At 40.1% G+C, this 19,195-nt stretch overlaps 1 protein-coding gene across 13 annotated transcripts in view; it reads left to right on the top strand.

The window, feature by feature from the left end:
- Nucleotides 1-18,720, top strand: part of Kidins220 (kinase D interacting substrate 220) — a 106,636-nt gene extending 87,916 nt beyond the window's left edge. For 9 of the 13 annotated variants that reach the window (XM_070015225.1, XM_070015222.1, XM_070015220.1 and 6 more), the window contains 3 exons: nucleotides 1,811-1,909; nucleotides 4,429-4,665; nucleotides 8,182-11,121. In XM_070015225.1, coding sequence (XP_069871326.1) covers nucleotides 1,811-1,909; nucleotides 4,429-4,665; nucleotides 8,182-9,438 — 1,593 coding nt within the window. In that variant the 3' untranslated portion in view covers nucleotides 9,439-11,121. Of the gene's footprint in view, nucleotides 1-1,810; nucleotides 1,910-4,428; nucleotides 4,666-8,181; nucleotides 11,122-12,976; nucleotides 13,029-14,750 lie in introns of those variants that run through there. The other 4 variants (XM_070015229.1, XM_070015227.1, XM_070015228.1 and 1 more) reach the window with 1 other exon arrangement.
- Nucleotides 18,721-19,195: the final 475 nt, after the last annotated feature.

Genomic DNA, 19,195 nt, shown 5'->3' with positions numbered 1-19,195 from the left:
TATGGAACAGAATATTTGATGGCCTTCTTTTATATGGTTTGTTTTCTTTAGTTGTGCAGGTTGAGTTAATAAAAAAATCTGAAAGATGAAGCTTTTGAGAATGTGGATGAATATGAGCTTCAGATTTCAGAGCATTTCAGAATTCGGGCTTTTGGATTAGGGATACTCCACTGGTAAGGTCTGCAAATATTTCCAAATTGGAAAAACTCTGGAATATGAAACACTTGGTCCCAGATATTTTGGAAAAGGATATATTTAATATATACTTGTGTGATTTAATCATTATCAGAGCAAGCCACACTTACTTCACTTCCCACAAATCCTCAGCTATGTGACACCTAAGATATATAGCCATATTACATTCAGTGAAGCCACCTAGTTTGGGGCTTTCAAGGCTGGTGCATCTGTGGAAATTGGTTTCTACTGAGATCATATTCTCACAGTTCTGGTAGGTACCCTGATACCTGAGATTGCTGAGAAGACATTTCCTATGTGAGATTATCCGAGTTCAGTTAAGGGAATTTTCCCCCACTAAGTTATGTTTTGATATCACAGTGTTAAACAGAGCAATAATAGTTGTTTTTAGTGACTACATACTTTAAAGATTCGTGTCTATGCGAAATGTCTTAAGGGATTAGGAGCATTTATACATACCATCTGACTAATTTTACTTATCCAGAAAGGTTTCAGATAATGTCTGTTTCTCCAGTCCTGGGTTTGTGCTGATCCCTGTCTGCATGAGTCAGCACTGCCTTCCCATGGACAAAGGAGACCTCCAGGTTAATGTCAGAAAGCAAGACTCCAACTCAAGCCCCTTGAGGGGATTTGGTTTCCTTCAGGATAGTAGTTTTCTTCCTGCTGCTCTTTACCCACTGACCCTGGATTTTTGAACCCAGAATAGCAATCCAGTTCTTTCATGCCATAAATTCCTTGGCATTATCAGTAAAAGGCTTCCACCACAAACTGATTCTGTGTACATTTTCTTTTGATTTAACTTACCAACAGGATGTCATGCCTATTGTAAGCATAGAGACTCAAATTTTACAAGTTAATAGAGTCAGTCTTTTTTGGGGGAGGGGGGTGTCCGGTCGTGGGGCCTAAACTCTGGGCCTGGGCGCTGTCCCTCAGCTCTTCAGCTCAAGGCTAGCGCTCTACCACTTGAGCCACAGCGCCACTTCCGGCTTTTTTCTTTTTGCTTATGTGGTGCTGAGGAATTGAACCCAGGGCCTCATGCATGCAAGGCAAGTGCTCTACCACTGAGCCACCTTCCCAGCCCTAGAGTCAGTCTTTATACATCATAAAATCAGTAAGCTGTCTCTATTATTAATAAAGAAGATGCTTATTGAGGGAAACAAAAATTTCAGAGACCCAAAAGTGGTAAGACAGTTTGTGTGTGTGTGCATTTAACAGGTTGGGAAGTTAGTGGTGCTGGCCATTCTTTGTGGCTGAAGTTATCTATTAGAATTGGGTCATTGTCACTCTGCATTTAGAACCAACACAGTCACAAAGACAGGCGTTACTGTCTTCTTCCAGTTCATGTTAATATTTTCTAAGATTAAAAAAGAAAAACAAGCCATTGTGTTGTACCCATGTTGGAGTAAGTGGTTTTAGAAATAGTTGGGAGTGTTAGCATATGTGTTGTCCCTGAAGAGTGATTTGTCTTGAGTGTTTTCCACTTGAAAAAATACAAAGTGGCATATGTTGTTCAAATTCAGCTAGTTTTTCCTAGTTTTTAATGCCTTCCTTAAAACTACTTTTTAATCAGTAGTAATTCAGAATATTTTAGATTTTGTTTGTACTTTTTATGCAGGCAAACATAAATGGGCGTGTATTAGCTCAGTGCAACATTGATGAGCTGAAGAAAGAGATGAATATGAATTTTGGAGACTGGCACCTTTTCAGAAGCACAGTAAGATATTTATAATCTTGTGGCATTTATAGAAAGATTTTATTATAACATATAAAATTATTTATAACATTTTATAAAATTAGAACCAGTAAGTCCTGGCCTAAGCTGATACTTGTCCATATGAAAATCTTCATATTGAGACTGGACAAATAGGACTACCTTAAAATAAAAAGTTTCTGCACAGACAAAGAAATAGCAACCAAACTAGAAAGACAACCAACTAATTGGGAAAAAATATTTACCAGCAAAATATCAAGACAAGGGTCTAATATCTATTATATACTGGGAACTCAAGAAACTAACCCCTCACAAATCTAACAAACCAATCATGAAATGGGCAAGGGAACTAAAGAGAGACTTCTCAGAAGAAGAGATACAAATGGCAAGGAAACACAGAGGAAATGTTCATCATCCCTGGCTGTAAAGGAAATATAAACAAAAACAACACTGAGATACCACCTTACCCCAGTCAGAATGGCTCACATACTAAAGTCAGCCAACGACAGATGCTGGAGGGGATGCGGAGAAAGAGGAACCCTACTGCTGGTGGGAATGTATACTAATGCAACCACTTTGGAAAACAGTCTGGAGGTACCTCAGAAAGCTAAATATAGACCTCCCCTATGACCCAGCCACACTACTCCTAGGCGTCTACCCTGAGCAACAGGAACCAGTATGCAAAGACACAGTGCACATCCATGTTTATTGCAGCACTGTTCACAATAGCCAAGATTTGGAAACAACCCACTAGTGATGAGTGGATCTAAAAATTGTGGTACCTGTATACAATGGAATATTATGTAGCCATTAGAAAGGACAAAATAATGGCATTTGCAGGGAAATGGATGGAAGAAGAGCAGATTATTTTGAGCGAAGTAAGCAATAATAAAGAGACAAACAGCACAAGGTCTCCCTGATATGTGGATGCTAAAGCCAAAATACAAGAAGATATGGCAAAGTAACAGGACTCAAGAAACAAAGGACAGCCACCTGTTTTGTCATATCATTGCTAAATGACTCCATGTTCTAGACCATATATATGGTAGATATATGCATGCAACAGAAGGAAGCCAGAGGAGGAACAGAATAAGTGGGAATAGCCTACACTGAGCAAAAGGAAAGAAATGTAACCATCACCTGATGTGGAAAAAATCACTTGTACTGTCAAAGCTCATAGAATTCACACACTGTATAGACCGTGATAATGACAATTTGCCTTGTGAAAGTTAAAAATGTGTTTGTGACTCTATCACTATTCCACAATACTGTGAAATATGTAAAATTTATGTAATCATCTAATCTCAAAGAAAAACAGTGAGAGAAGGGATGGTGACGAGAGATGGGTGACAATGTTGTCAGACATTTTGTACTCATAGACTGTTTTGAAGAATGGGAACTTCTTTGTACAGCTACTTAAAGATAATAATAATAAACAGGAATATGACCCCTCCCAAAAAAAGAAAATCTTCTCTACTAATTTTATACTTGTGTATACCAGGTGTCATGGAGGATGTACATAGCAGCACTAGGCAGTCTTTGTGCTGGGGCATTTCATTCAAGAATCTGAGGAAGTGACCACACACGGGTTTTCTGTATTGACAAAGATTCTGTCCTTGACCTAGCTCCAGCTAGGCCCCTGAGCTGTCTAGACCTCAGCCTTCAGTGTCTGTCCTGGACAGACACCATAGATGCCGTAGATTGGTGTCTACTGCTATGTAGTTTAGAAAGAACCCCTTCCCTCAACACAAATACCCTTGATATCTGATCAAGTACCTCCTGTGCACTGACTACTTCTAGATTATGTCTGCCCACATGTTTTGTCTTCAAGAGTCCTGGCAAATAGATTTAGTCAGACTCTCCTGTAGCTGATCTTCACCCTACTCCTTGGGTATAAATTCCCACTTGTCCTTGTTCATCCTGTTCTACATTGAGCTATTACAATAGTTCCTGCTTAAATTCACTTTTACAGCTTATATTACTCTCCAGCTCGGGTTTCTTTGACACCCTCCAAGTGCATTTTCTTTTGTCCTCAAGTTCATTTTTAAACTAAAATAACAATATAGTAGTTCTATATATGATTATTTCTGACACTACTTTTTTCTTAGTATTATTAAAATTAAATATAAAAAGATACAGTACAGCTTGGCATTGAGGGCTTGCGCCTGTAATCCTTAGCTATTCAGGAGGCTGAGATCTGAGGCTCATGGTTCAAAGCCAGCCCAGGCAGGAAAGTCTGTGAGATTCTTATCTCCAATAAGCCACCAGAAAACCGGAAGTGGCACTATGGCTCAAGCGGTAGAGCACTAGCCTTGAGCTGAAGAGCTGAGGGACAGCACCCAGGCCCAGAGTTCAAGCCCCACGACCGACCAAAAAAAAAAAAAAAAAAAAAGATATAATGCAAATTCATTAGAAACTTACTTAAGGGAGTATGCTTTCTTATTTCCATTATAATGTTATATTTTTTAAACCTCTAAAGTTTCTAAATGTGACTTTATAGAGATTTTTTTTCTTTTGCTAAGGTTCTAGAAATGAGAAATGCAGAAAGCCAGGTGGTTCCTGAAGATGCACGTTTTCTTAATGAGAACACCAGCGCCACGGTTCCTCATGGTGAATCTGCTCGCCGGTCTTCACACAATGAATTGCCACACACCGAGCTCTCCAACCAAGCTCCCTACACACTAAACTTCAGTTTTGAAGAACTGAATACCCTTGGCCTAGATGAAGGTGCCCCACGCCACAGTAATCTAAGTTGGCAGGTATTTATTAAGCATCATTTTTTGTCTTACTGAATAGGGGCAATTCGCTGCTACGCTGTTAGTGCAGTAAAACAGTCATTCAGGAAACAATGAGTACTCACCTGGGTAAGAATGTGTTCATTCACCTGAGAGGGCCAGTCAGGAAAATTGAGGAAAAGGTAAGGTTTATTAAATTGAGAACCCAGGGCAGCAGCATGGAGTAAGCAGGAAGTGGGCAAGTTAGGATATGGTAAGTGCTACCTTTCTTTCACCGTTTGCTAGAAAATTCAGTTATCATTGGCTAAAATACATAGCCAATGTTATCCTTTCCAGTCTTGCAGTTTGGTTTTCCAATACACACACACTCCACGTACTGCTCTGTCTCTGTCTCTATCTCTGTCTCTTGCCATCTCCCTCCCTCTTCCTTTCCTCTTTTCTTTCTGGGTGTTTGTGTCCCTTTTGTCATCTACTGTTGTGCAGGTAGTATCTCCCATGGGATGTTCTTAGAAGAAGGAGGAGAGGGGAGCAGCATGAACAGAAATGAAAGACGTGTGAGAAGAAGGGAGAATAAAATGAAAGTAAGCAAGGGAAGTAAGCACAGGGTGCACCACGGAGGGAGGGAAATTTACTAAAGTAAACTGTAAGGACCTCTGCATTAAAGGAGGGCTGTACGCTGGAAGCAGAGTGTCTGCCTCATTTTTAAGGTATTTGGTTTGGCGGTAAAAACATTTTCATTCTTTTTCCATACTGTCCACTTTCTTTATTTATACTCTGCTACTTTATTTCTTTAAAGTGAGAATCCATTTTATTATTATCAAATAACTGATGATTTAAGATGAAATTACTTATTTTCACAATAAGTAAGCTTTGATCTCCATTTCAACAGTAGTAGTTATTCATTTCCATTAGATTCCTTTTGAATGTGCCAATCACTCCTCATTCTTGGCTACACTGTACCAAGTGCTTCCATCCCATCATGACAGAAAGCACAGTCTTTATGTAGTAGCAGTTCTCAAACTGCCCTTTAGTCTTAGCTGTCTTAAAAATTATTGAGAATCCCAAAGAACATTTGCTGATGTAAGATTTTTGTTTCATTTTTTTGTGTGTGTGCCTGTACTGGGGCTTAAACTCAGGGCTTAGGTGCTGTCTCTTAGCTTTTTTGCTTAAGGTTGCCAGTCTACCACTTGAGCCATAACTCTACTTCGAGCTTTTTGGTGGTTAATTGGAGATAACAGTCTTACAGGCTTTCCTGCCTGGGCTGGCTTTGGAGATAACAGTCTTACAGGCTTTCCTGCCTGGGCTGGCTTTGAAGCATAATCCTCAGATCTCAGACTTCTGAGTAGCTAGGATTCTAGGTGTGAGACACCAGTGCCAAGTGCTTGTGTAAGTTTCATTATAACTAGTTACTGTATTAGAAATGGAAACTGAACATTTTTCTAGGTATTTATGTATTTAAAAATAAACAAATGACATATTAATAGAAATAACATTTTAGTAGGTGGCTCATGCCTGTTAATTCCAGCTACTGAAACCTGAGGATTGAGGTTTGAAGTCAGTCCAGAGAGGAAACCTATCTTTAGTTAACCAACAAAATGCCAGAAGTGGAGCTGTGGTTCAAGTGGTACAATGGCAGCTATGAACACAGACCATAAGTTTAAGCCCCAGCACAAAAAAAAGAGAGAGAGGGCTGGGAAGGTGGCATGAGGCCCTGGGTTCGATTCCTCAGCACCACATACGCAGAAAAAGCTGGAAGTGGCATGGTGGCTCAAGTAGTAGAGTGTTAGCGTTGAGCTGAAAAGCTGAGGTACAACGCCCAGGCCCACAGTTCAGGCCCCATGACCGACAAAAAAAAAAAAAAAAAAAAAAGGAGAGAGAAAATAATTTTTTATTAACAAAATTTAGTGAGGATGGCATGGTTTTGCACATTTCCTAGATGACTGGGTCCTTATGTACCACTGCATTGAATCTGGTGTGACATCATTTGTGTGTGACTCTAGTAAGGCCACCGTGCACTCTGTAGATAAGACCGGTTAGGCTGATAACATCATGAAATTCTCAGGAGTGAGTTTCAACCTTGTGAATCCCCTGCCACCGAGGTGTATATAAAACGCACTGCTTTTGAGAACAGCTGCATTGCTCATGTGGTGGGTAGCTCAGTCCTTCTAGTTTGACTGCATTCCAGGAGACCCTTTCAAGGGGAAGGCTCTTCTTTGCTTCTGTGTCCTAGTTTCAGCCTTTTTCTTATCCTTTCTTATACTTTCCTGGTGCTTTCTCCCCATTCCCTTTTTCCTAATCTGTACTGCTTATTCCTAATAGCTCTTCAAAGATTTATGGCAACTTGAATCCTAAAACTTCATGTTGAAAATAAAACTTAATTTCTTATTTAATTTCACTCTTAACTAGGAACCAGCTACTGGCCTCATGGTTTTATTTCTGTTATCTATCTTTTATTTATCTTTTCTATTGCACTCTAACCTTTTTAAATATGTGTGTATGTGTGTGTGTGTTCGGGGTATTTTGGCATTTTTAAGTATATTGTCTTGATCTGAATTGGAATCATATCATACAAGTTAGAACAGGTTCTTTTTTTAAATCATATTTTGAAGGAGTTGAGTGCTTTATTTTAGAGATATGTCTTAATTCTTTCTCCCTTCCAGGTGCGTTTCTTTTCATAATGTATATTAATTGTACAAAAGCATTTTACTGTGTCAGTTCCATGTATTAAATATACTTTGATCATATTCACCCCAAGGGTAATTTTTTTAATCAATGAAAGTAAATTTTGCCTTACATAAAATTTTAGTTTTGGGCTGGGAAGGTGGCTCAGTGGTAGAGTGCTTGCCTTGCATGCATGAGGCTCTAGGTTCAATTCCTCAGCACCACATAAGCAGAAAAAGCCAGAAGTGGTGCTGTGGCTCAAGTGGGAGAGCGCTAGCCTTGAGCTGAAGAGCTAAGGGACAGCACCCAGGACCAGAGTTCAGACCCCATGACCGGAAAAAAAAAAAATTTTAAGTTTTGAAGTTATTAAAAGCAAGTGCTTAGCCGGGCGCCGGTGGCTCATGCCTATAATCCTAGCTACTCAGGTGGCTGAGATCTGAGGATTGTGGTTCAAAGCCAGCCTGGGCAGGAAAGTCTGTGAGAAAATTATCTCCAATTAACCACCAAAAAAAAAAGCTGAAAGTGGAGGTGGCTTAAATGGTAGAGTACTAACTTTGAGCAAAAAAAGCTCAAGGACAGCACCTAGCACAAACAAAAATAAGTGCTAAAATGATTTAATATAATTTGTAGTTTTACTTTTAAATTTTACCAAATTTTAAAATTTTTATAAAGCTTTATAATAACAATAGTTCTATTTAAAAGTTCACATTTTTTTTTTGTTAAACTGTTTAGGTAGAATTATTTTAAAAGATCTTGGTATTTTGATGATTTTTTAAAATTGTTAGTGTACACATATACTTCCTAAGCTGGCATTTGTCTTTTTTGGTTGTTTTGGTTTTGCTTATTTGAATTCTTAATTTTTTTTTTCTGTCTTCACAGTCACAAACTCGCAGAACCCCAAGTCTTTCGAGTCTCAATTCCCAGGATTCCAGTATTGAAATATCAAAGCTTACTGATAAGGTGCAGGCTGAATATAGAGATGCTTATAGAGAATATATTGCTCAGATGTCTCAGTTAGAAGGGGGCACTGGGTCGGCGACAATCAGTGGTAGATCTTCTCCCCACAGCACATATTACATGGGTCAGAGCTCATCAGGGGGCTCCATTCACTCTAATCTAGAGCAAGAAAAGGGGAAGGAGAGTGAGCCAAAGCAAGATGATGGGAGGAAGTCGTTCTTAATGAAAAGGGGGGATGTGATAGATTATTCATCATCTGGCGTTTCCACTAATGATGCCTCACCCCTGGACCCTATTACTGAAGAAGATGAAAAGTCTGACCAGTCAGGCAGTAAGCTGCTCCCAGGCAAGAAATCCTCAGAAAGGTCCAGTCTTTTCCAGACAGATCTGAAGCTTAAGGGAGGTGGATTGCGCTATCAAAAACTTCCAAGCGATGAAGATGAATCAGGTACGGAAGAGTCAGACAATACTCCACTGCTCAAAGATGATAAAGATAAAAAAGTGGAAGGCAAAGCTGAGAGAGTGTCCAAGTCTCCAGAACATACTGCTGAGCCTATTAGGACATTCATTAAAGCAAAAGAGTACTTGTCAGATGCTCTCCTTGACAAAAAGGATTCATCAGATTCAGGAGTGAGATCTAATGAAAGTTCTCCCAATCACTCTCTTCACAATGAAGCCGCTGATGGTTCCCAGCTTGAAAAGGCAAATCTCATAGAGCTGGAAGATGACACCCACACTGGGAAGCGGGGAATGCCACACAGCCTGAGCGGCCTGCACGATCCAATCATAGCTCGCATGTCCATTTGCTCAGAAGACAAGAAGAGCCCTTCAGAATGTAGCCTGATAGCCAGCAGTCCTGAGGAGAGCTGGCCTGCGTGCCAGAAGACATATAATCTGAACCGAACACCCAGTACTGTGACTCTGAACAACAATACTGCTCCAGCCACAAGACCCAATCAACATTTTGATGAGATGGAGGGAATTAGAGAGTCTTCTCAGGTCATGTTGATGCCCGGGCCCACTCCAACTACTATTCAGAATGAAAATCTAAAAAGCTTGACACATAAGCGAAGCCTACGTTCGAGTTACACAAGGCTCTCGAAAGATGCCTCTGAGCTCCATGCAGTAGCCCCTTCTGATAGTGCAGGCTTTGGAGAAGAAAGAGAAAGCATTCTTTAAGGAAAACAAGTAGAAGTGGTGGAATGTTAGGCCCTATCACAAAATTGTCCTGAATTTTGAATTCATCCACCGCCTTCATACATTAGGAGTTTATAAACCTCACTACCATTATTATGCTTTTCATTGGCACATAACTCCATAAAATTGTTGAGACATCATGTAAGTATAAAGATAAATCAGAAAGAGCTGGTTTGTTAAGTATAAAGGGCTTAACTTGCAAAAGAAAAACCTAAGGATCCCCTTTGTAGAACAATTATTGAACACACACCTGGGGGAGATGGAACAAAAGCAAATTCATTCATAAGGTGTTTAGATAAGAATTTACAGGTTTTAGGCATGGAGTTGTGGTACCTGCTTAGCAAGGTGAGCCCAAACCTCATTTACCGCCCCCCCACCCCCGGCAAAAAAAAAAAAAAAAAAAGGAATTTTTATGTGTTTGGAGTAGCCAGAGACTTAAGGGTGAATTAATTGTAAATTGACAACCAATATTCTATATAATATACAAATTGATGACTAAAAAGGTTTTAAGTAGAAAATATTTACTGAAGAGGGCTTTAAGAAAGTCAGCAATACCCAGAGTAATTTAACAGTTTAGCTGGGCTAGCCTTACCATTAGTACGATTCATTCGGTAACTCTTTAAGTTGTGTGCCCAGCTTTTCTAAGGGATCTTAGCAAGAGTTGGGGGGCGGGGGGGGGAATTTTTTCTTTCTTTTTTTTCCTTTTTTTTTTTTGGTGGTACTCTGAATCCTGTTTAGGACCTTCTAAATGCTAGACTGAGCTGTATCCCCAGACCCAAGCATGAACTCTTCCTCTGCAGAATCAAGCAGATATGGGTAATTTGTGAAATGATGTATGAAGAAACTTTTACTTAAGAACATTAGTGACGAAGACAAGGAAATATTTAATTGGGTAGAACTAAATCATTGTCTTCTATATTAGGGCAGAGTGTGCCAGCTGCATTTGCCCCCTAAATCAGCATGTTAATTGTGAGGAAGGATTATTAAAAGAGGAAGTACATTTTTTGAACATTGAAAAGCATGAAACAGTGTGAGTAAAAACAAGATATAACTGGTGTGACCGTGAAACCCTATTCTTTGCAATTATTGTTCACAGACATTAAGAGAATGATTGCATTTCGGTATATGTAGGCTAGAGAGGTCCCTGCCATCATGCATTAAAATTGTTTGTCACTTTCACATAGCTTATTATGTAGAATTAGTTCTAGCAGTATATCTTATCACAGGTGGGACTGCAGATGGTGAGGTCACAGCTGTGTGATTACCTAGACAGAACCATGTGTGTGTGTGTGTGTGTGTGTGTGCTGCTCACCTACTTGACCAGGCCTTGTGCTGAGAGTTGCTCTTCTGTGTGTCACTGCCTTGACGTTTGAGTACAATGGAGCATTTTATAGTTTACTTTGCATGACCTTTCACAAATGTTTTAGCATTAACAAAGGCAAGGTGTTACTGACATTTATAAATTGTAGTGTTAACATTTTAATATTTATGATATTTATTAGTTTGCAATGTGCTGTAATATTTCAGAGTCAGTGTTTTCCTTTTCAGGTGAGTAGTTGCAGCTTCTTCCTCATTGGAGGATACATTCTCATGCTGTTTGTGAAATTAATACTGGAGTACTAAATGTACAAGTAGATTTAGAAAACAATAAAAAGTTGCATGTCATTCTGACTCATGGAGTTTTATTCCCTATGGTAAATGAATCATTTTGATTAAAAATAAAGAAGTAATGTGTGTGTTTGTTTTTGTCATGTATCAGCAGTTGGTAAAGACTCACAGGTCATAGAGTTGGCAGAAGTGTTCCAGCCACCCCCACAAGTGTTTCTGAGAGAACGTGGCTCTAAAGTCTCCATGCCATCCAGTGCTTTCTCTTAGCATCTCTGACAAAGAGTTCAATGGTGCCATAGCATCTTGCTGTGCATTTCTGTAGCTGAGCAGGCCAGATGATCCAGGTCCTGGAGAACAGCAATCTATTACGGAACATTCTGGACGTTTGCTTTTTCTGACTGATACAGAAATGACAGTACAGATGGGTTACTGAGTCACCATAATTTCTTTGAGTTTGTATGCCAGTTTATGTGTATCTATTCTATTTATAACACACTGCCCAGACTGATGCACACATGCACACTGCTTTAAGCAGGATAAAGATGGATAGAAACCTGGGGCTTGAATCTTGCTGTAGAGTCTTATATTTTATGGACCAGTCTGCCCCCACTGTAAACCACAAGGGAGATGTGTTAATGTGTGTCATATAAAGGCAGGTCTGCTCCTCTTGACAGGGTGCTGCCTGTGCACTTATCTTTGGACAAGCCCAGAAATGACAAAGCTGTTGGTATTTTTCACTCGAGACAACTTGCATGGTGCCAAATGCTTAAGGATCAGCCCTCCTATGCTGGGAAATTTAAGTATACGGAAACTGAAACAACATTTCACTATTGAAGGAAAATTTGTCTTCACATGATGTATTAGAGCTTTATTTATATAGTGCTTAGAATTTAATTGCCTAAGTAATTTGAGCTAAAATTCTCTTGAGAGTTCTGGATCATTTGCATGCTGTAGTACTACAGTGAAATATATGTGACTAATTTTTTTCTTACAAATACTAATCAGAATTTTTTTGGAATGAAATTAAATCTTTTTTTTTTCCTTCTGGCTAAAGTACTAAATTTAAAAGGGTTTAAGACCACATAATTTTGGGTTACACCAGGAATTCTCAGCCTCTTTAGAAGTATCCCATAGTTTAAAAATCCCTGAGTTCCTGGCTAAATCTTGAGCATATCACAGTAGTGGCCAGGAAAAGAGAGAATGAGGAGCTCTTGTTCCCTTTGTCTTATGGTGGATGACTTAAGGGGGAAGAGGTAGAAAAGAAGGTGTGGTGAATTTTTTTGGAATGAAATTAAATCTTTTTTTTTTCCTTCTGGCTAAAGTACTAAATTTAAAAGGGTTTAAGACCACATAATTTTGGGTTACACCAGGAATTCTCAGCCTCTTTAGAAGTATCCCATAGTTTAAAAATCCCTGAGTTCCTGGCTAAATCTTGAGCATATCACAGTAGTGGCCAGGAAAAGAGAGAATGAGGAGCTCTTGTTCCCTTTGTCTTATGGTGGATGACTTAAGGGGGAAGAGGTAGAAAAGAAGGTGTGGTGAATTTTTTGGTCAGCATTTGAGACTGGAGCCCAGCCTCTTATCCCCCACCTCACAGGTCCTGCTGACCCTTGAAGGAGGGTAGAAGCCAGTGGGGTACCTTTTTGCTTGGGGTGGGGATAAGGCCTCAGTGCCCATCTGAAACAGTTAGGTAATTCTCCAGGTCATACTACCCCCTGTCATTCCCTACTCAAGCTTAAACCTTGGCCATGATTATACAAATGAGCTGAAAAGTTGAAGTTCACAGTGAGCCAGCACTGAATGCTTTTTAAATGGCTCGTCGCTCTACCAAGGTTGAGAATCCCTGGCTGAGACTGATTAAGTAGAAAGAGACTTTAAGATCTTACGTAATTTTAAACCCTTTCGTGCCTAGGAAGAAAATGCCGTCCTTGAGATAGATAGATCTCCAGAAGATGCAGTCTAAGGTATGTAAAAAATTAGTTTTCAAAGTGTACTAGTATTAAGCCAGCTGTGGGAAGAGTTTTTCCTACTTACGGAATTAATATTCTTACCACTTAGTTTTATCAAATATGAGTTAAGTATCTAGAACAACTGCTAGGAAGTAGCCTTGGTCACCTACATGATGGAAGTTTTTCATAAAATGAGTAACATCCCAGCCTGGGCTCTATCATCCTGACAGCTTTGACCCTGGCCTTTGTGGAGATTGGAAGACATTTCTAGAGCTTGGGGTGGAATCTTTTTTCTTCTTCTTCTTTTTGTGCCAGTCCTGTGGCTTGAACTCGGGGTCAGGGCATTGTCCCCTGAGCTTTTCTGTTCAAGGCTAGCATTCTATCACTTGAGCCACAGCTCTACTTCCAGCTTTTATCATTATCATCATTATTATTATTATTATTTGGTGATTAACGGAGATGATTTGGTGATTAATTGAAGTCCAAGTGAGCTTTAAACTGCATCCTTAGATCTCAGCTTCCTGAGTAGGTGGGGTCACAGGTGTGCACTACTGACACCTGGCTTTGAGTCCTTTTTGAGCAGGGCCTCTGTGGACATGGAGTGAGCACTAAATATTCTGGTTGCCCAGTGCAGTGAGGTTTTTTTTGGAAAATAAAGCATAATGCAGAGGCCCGCCAGGAGGGAAGAACAATTACAAATGTTCTGTGACTTAGGGATCTCACCTTGATAAGTGTAGACAAGGTATAGATGGTGCAAGTAGAGATTTCATGGGAGGCTCCAGTGCTCCGATACTGGAGTCATTTTGTGATCTTGGGGCTGACGGGAAACTGCAGCTGCTGTCACCATCCAGCCTCAGGAGAGAGTTGGACCACCGTCATCAGCCCAGGAAGAGAGCAACGTGCAAAGGTCAAACAGCAGTTCCCAGTGCGTGGCTTTCCCCATCATGCAGCTGGGGCGCCATTAGCAATGGCCATCTATAGTGCCAAAACTGTGAGGGAGATGGTTTTTTGTTTTGGGAGGCAGTACTGGAGGTTGAGTTCTGCACCTCATGCTTCCAAGCTGATATTCTACTATTTGAGCTGCTTCTCTAGCCCTTTTTGCTTTAATTATTTTTTCAGGTAGGGTCTTCCTTTTTTTGCCCAGACTGGTCTAGACTTTGATCCTCTGACATACATCATTCCTGCATACACATGTGCCACCATACCTATCTTGTTGGGTGAGATAGGCTTTTCCTAACATTTTGCCCTGGCAGAGGTAAAAAGGATAACCTTTCACCTCTCGTCTCTGCCTCCCGAGTAGCTGGGGTCACAGGAATGAGCCATCATGGCCTTGGGAAGTATCATCAAAATTCATAAAAAAAATCTAATTGAAGTGAGGACCAATCTAAATTAGCAACAATAATTAATTACATAAAGACAAGGGTGCTGTTCCAGACCACACACAATATTCTCTCTCTGCTGGGGCCAGGTCACTGGCTTAGAGGGAAGCATGCAGTCCTTGCCCTTCTCCTGCCAAACACTGGGGGTGCTGCTTAGCCAGACGTGTGTGTTAGAGGCTGTATCTTGCTTTGTTGGGAATCTAGCAAACATGAATAGCCTATTAACATGAATTGTTCAAACATGAAAACAGTTTACAGATGACCCTTACATTTAAGAAACGGTTAGAAATAATTGTTTCATTCACCATCATTTTCTAATATTAACATTTTATACTTATTTACCTCATTTTTCTTCAAGGCAACAAGGGCTCTAGACCTTAGTCCCCTGTCCATAGACCCGACAGTGCTTCCTTCTCATTTCTCCTGACAATTGCTTAGCTTCTCATGGTTGGCTTCCTCACCAAATATAAGGGAGTAAAGAAGAAACAGCGGCGTGCAGTCAGCTGGGAAAAAAGATGTGTTCACCTCACCAGTGTAATGTGTTCTTAGTAGCTGTAGAACTTAAATTAGTTAGAATGAAGTGTTCTTTTAATGAAATTTTAGGTAAGAGTCCAAATGTATAGCAAAAAGCATGTAACTTATCTCTACATGACCTGGCATTTCAAGTCTTACAGCATGGTCTTAGGTATCTAATAAAAAGATTGTTATTTTCAGAATTATCATAGTTCCTGACACTTGTAACTACCTTTTAATTTGTGTTTCTGAGAGTTTGTAGGCTGCATATTGTTTTTCAGTGCAAATTAAACCACTTTTATTTTGAAAGACTTTTTTTTTAGTTTGTGTGTGTGTGTGTGTGTGTGTGTGTGTGTGTTTCAACCACTATGTTTTGTCTTGAGTTCCTTTCAGTCTTTTTTGTACCCTGAGGTGGTGGTGGTTGTTGTTTGTTTTTGTGTGTTGTCACCACCCTTTTTACCATAAACACCCTCCCCCCTTCCCCAGGGCAGCAGAGTAAAAAAACTCAATGCAGCTCTTTAGGCCAAGCTCTAGATTTCAGAGAGCCTATGGACAGTTACAGAATACTTAAAGGAGGGAATAAAACAGATACAAAATAAACTAGAATAACCACCCTAGGAAACTGTCCAGAAATCCTGTGGCATCTTATAGTATCAAGTGTGACATACCTTACTACTGGGTCTGAGCAGTTCCTTACTGGCTTACCCTATCTGTCACCTGTCTGCCCCTGATAAGCTAGTCTGTTTCTACTTCTAGTAATTTTTCCAGAAAGAGTCCTATGCTTTATTCAATAAACGTCCTGGGTGGGCATCCATAGCCCATCTTGATCAGCTCTAGGTGATGTTTACTTCTCGCCTACTTGTGTGACATAAACCCATTGTTTAGTCTTTAACAGGCGCCCATCGGATAAATTAATGTTAATTATAGAATCAAAGTGGTTCACTCCTGCACTTTACATTAGAATACTGAAAATGTTCAAGTATAACTTACCTATGCTGAACATGTTTTCTCTGGGATCAAAAATTGAGGTATGTAGTTAGAGTGAAAAATAGTGTTTTAGATAATCACGGTCTGGGATGAAGTATTGAGCTCAGACCTTCAGCGTTGCTTTTAGCAAGGGTAGTTTCTTTCTTTTTTGTGGGGTGGGGGGGTCCGGTCTTGGGGCCTGAACTCTGGGCCTGGGCACTGTCCCTCAGCTCTTCAGCTCAAAGCTAGCGCTCTACCACTTGAGCCACAGCGCCACTTCCAGCTTTTTCCTTTTTGCTTATGTGGTGCTGAGGAATTGAACCCAGGGCCTCAGGCATGCAAGGCAAGCGCTCTACCACTGAGCCACCTTCCCAGCCCCAGCAAGGGTAGTTTCAAAGATCTTCCTTACCCATCTTTGTCATTCCTTATCTCAGCCACTGGTTAAATGTCACCTAGGAAAACCATGGTTCGCTGAGACTTCTGGATAGGCCTTTCTGTGTTGTTTGGGGATTTTCCTCATCATATTGAGGATAAGGAACTATTGCAACAATCCCCCAGTCTTATCAACAGTACATCTGACGTCTACTTCATTTTTGTGTAACAGTTCAATGGAACCCTCGGTTCACCTAAAGATCAGGCTCCATTTTGTGGCTCTACTGGGATCCAAAGCTGCCCAAGGACAGGAGGTGGAGGTGGGGGAGAAGTGTGCAAGGTCTGGGATCTTACATCAGGGGATGCTGCTGAGCCAGCGGCAAGTCAGGCTGGAGGCTGGGTGTGGCTCTGCACCTTGAGGATCAGACTTGTCTGTGGCACTTAGATTCGGACATAGTTGCTCAGCGCCAGTTACACATAGTATCTTGTATTCAGCTTTAAGAGCAATTCCTTTTGTTTCCATCTTTTACATTTTACCTTGTATGACATTCTTACTGCGATAAAGATGTCTGCTAAAATCATAATCCTAATCAGAAGGTGGGTCTTAGACGAAGTTGGTTTCCAATTGGCTAATTATTTCCATACTTCCCAAAAGCTGAACAGCTGTGCACTGTGGGGCTGGTTGTAGGGAGACCTGAGCAAGGCTAGGGATGGGGCAAGGAAGGAAGTTTCACAGCCCCGAATTATTCGAAGAACTCTCAGATGATCAGATTGCCACCAGGAATCTGAAATCTGACCAGTGTTTAGGGTTTTTGATTATAAGTATTTGGAATAGACATTCTGTTGCTATCAATTTTTTTCCATTTCCTGGAATTCAGCTCGATAAATACTTTATATGGTCAGAAGCACAAAGGCATTGCTGTTGCTATCAGTTCTTTAAACCCTCTCCAGCCTTCCAGAGGCAAAGGTGACTCACAGTGGCCTCTCCTGGCACTGCCTGAGGGGATTTGCTCCTGGCCGGCTCGCACCTCTGCTCCCACTGGGCCTGAACCAGGGTGGCCATTCTCCTGTCCAGAAATAGAGCTCCCCCAGAGAAGCCACTAGGAGAATCCAGTGGTCTACATTCTTGTCTTTAAACAAATTCTTCTGCCATCTAACTCCTTGACCACTGTCCAGGCTTTATATCAGGATTTCGTTCATTCTAAGATGCATCCCCCGACTACATTTTGATTTATCTGACATTAGATTATATCTTAAGACCGCTAGAGTCAACGGTAGTATTTTTTCAATAGTTCCTAAAGTAATAACACATCCTACTGTTGATGAACTCTTGATTAGACTTATTATGGTGTTACTTTAGTATATGACATGGACTTGTTTTGGATCTTTAGCCATATTTATGGGTTAGCAATGATTTATATTCAACTTAATCCCCCACCCCCAATTAAACATGTTATTTATGTTATCAATTATTCTTCATCCTGTATCCATAACATACTTAAAGTATCATTATGCATTTGTTATAACCAAAGTAGCTTACCTGTGTTCCTGACCATGTCCATGACCTTCATGTATATTAACTAATTTAAACTGTATGACCACCTCATAACTATTGTCCTCAATTCACAAATCCAAACTGAGAAACAGAGATGTTAGTGGTTACCCAGTGTCACACAGCAACTAAATGACCTAGACAGGGTTCAAACCCAGCGTGTGATTTCATAATGCCCGCTCCTGCAGTGAGTGGTTTTCAGTCTTTACTGGCAGGGGTCAGTTGTTCCTTACAGTTTGCTAAGATAGTTTACTTTTAGCTTCATTTGTATGCCATCTTCATCATTAACATTATCTAATTGTTTTAACATGTGATTTGGGGGCTCTTGAAGGGCTATTTTATTTTTAAAATTAATTTTTTGTTATCTTTAGTTATACAAAGGAGTTCCAATTCAACATGTCAGTTTATGAATTCAATGCCTCTTGATCAATGGTTTTCTTTTATCACTCTCTCCCTCTCTTCCAACCCACCCATCCACTCAAGTCACCTGGCTTCAAAGGGCTATTTTAGAAAGGTAAGTTTTTAATAAAACCTTAGAGCCATGTGCATTATATTTATAGAGAAAAAGTCTTGAATGATAAGTTTACGAAAAACAGCCATATGAATTATATTTATAGAGAAAAAAGTTGATATTTTTAATATTGAATGTCCCTTTCCCCACAAATTATTTTTGGCCACTTAATGTTTGATTCAAATTATTGACTTTACATTTAATATCCCCAATCCCATTAGTATCATGGATTAGGCCAACACATCGAAGTTTATACAAGATGCATTCATGTTATTTGCAGTCTACTGTTATCTGGTTTCATATATTTGCCCTTTTGTGTCTGCTGTTAGCATTCTGTGTTAAAATATAATTCTAAGTGCCACTGTGTATTTTCTTCATACTTTAATATTGAATAATAATGCTTAATAAATATTAATAGGTAAATAACATCTATTTTAAAATCATTATTGCAATAGAGTTGTTTTTTTTTTTTTTTTTAATGACTGTGGTTGCTGTCTCCTAAGGGAAGGGAAATAAAAGGCAAAACTGAGACCCTGTTCTGTCTAAGGATGAACTAATCACCAGAGCTGGGAAAGGAGCAGATGTATCAGGGATGGTGGATTGAGACGGTCCCGTGGCATTTCAGTCTCTTGTAACTGAACTGGGAGTTGTAGACTTTTGACTTTAGGCCCAGACTCCTGGGGCATCACATCAGATCTGACCACTTGCCCGTGTACACCACGTAGAGATATGGTGGTGGTGACGAGCAGAGAGGAGGTCATTATTAAGGAGGTTTGTCATGTGGCCTGGCCTTAGCCTTCCAGCCTGTTTCCAGCCACCTTCAAGATGCAGGTAGGAGCTTTTGATTTAGACAAGGAATTAGATCTGGGGGTGCTAAAGGTGTAAAGAG

Source organism: Dipodomys merriami, unplaced genomic scaffold (assembly GCF_024711535.1).
Source record: "Dipodomys merriami isolate MVZ:Mamm:240054 unplaced genomic scaffold, mDipMer1.0.p SCAF_110, whole genome shotgun sequence".
NCBI lineage: Eukaryota > Metazoa > Chordata > Mammalia > Rodentia > Heteromyidae > Dipodomys > Dipodomys merriami.
The sequence above is the reverse complement of the archived record's forward strand: the minus strand, read 5'-3'. Positions and strand labels throughout refer to the sequence as shown.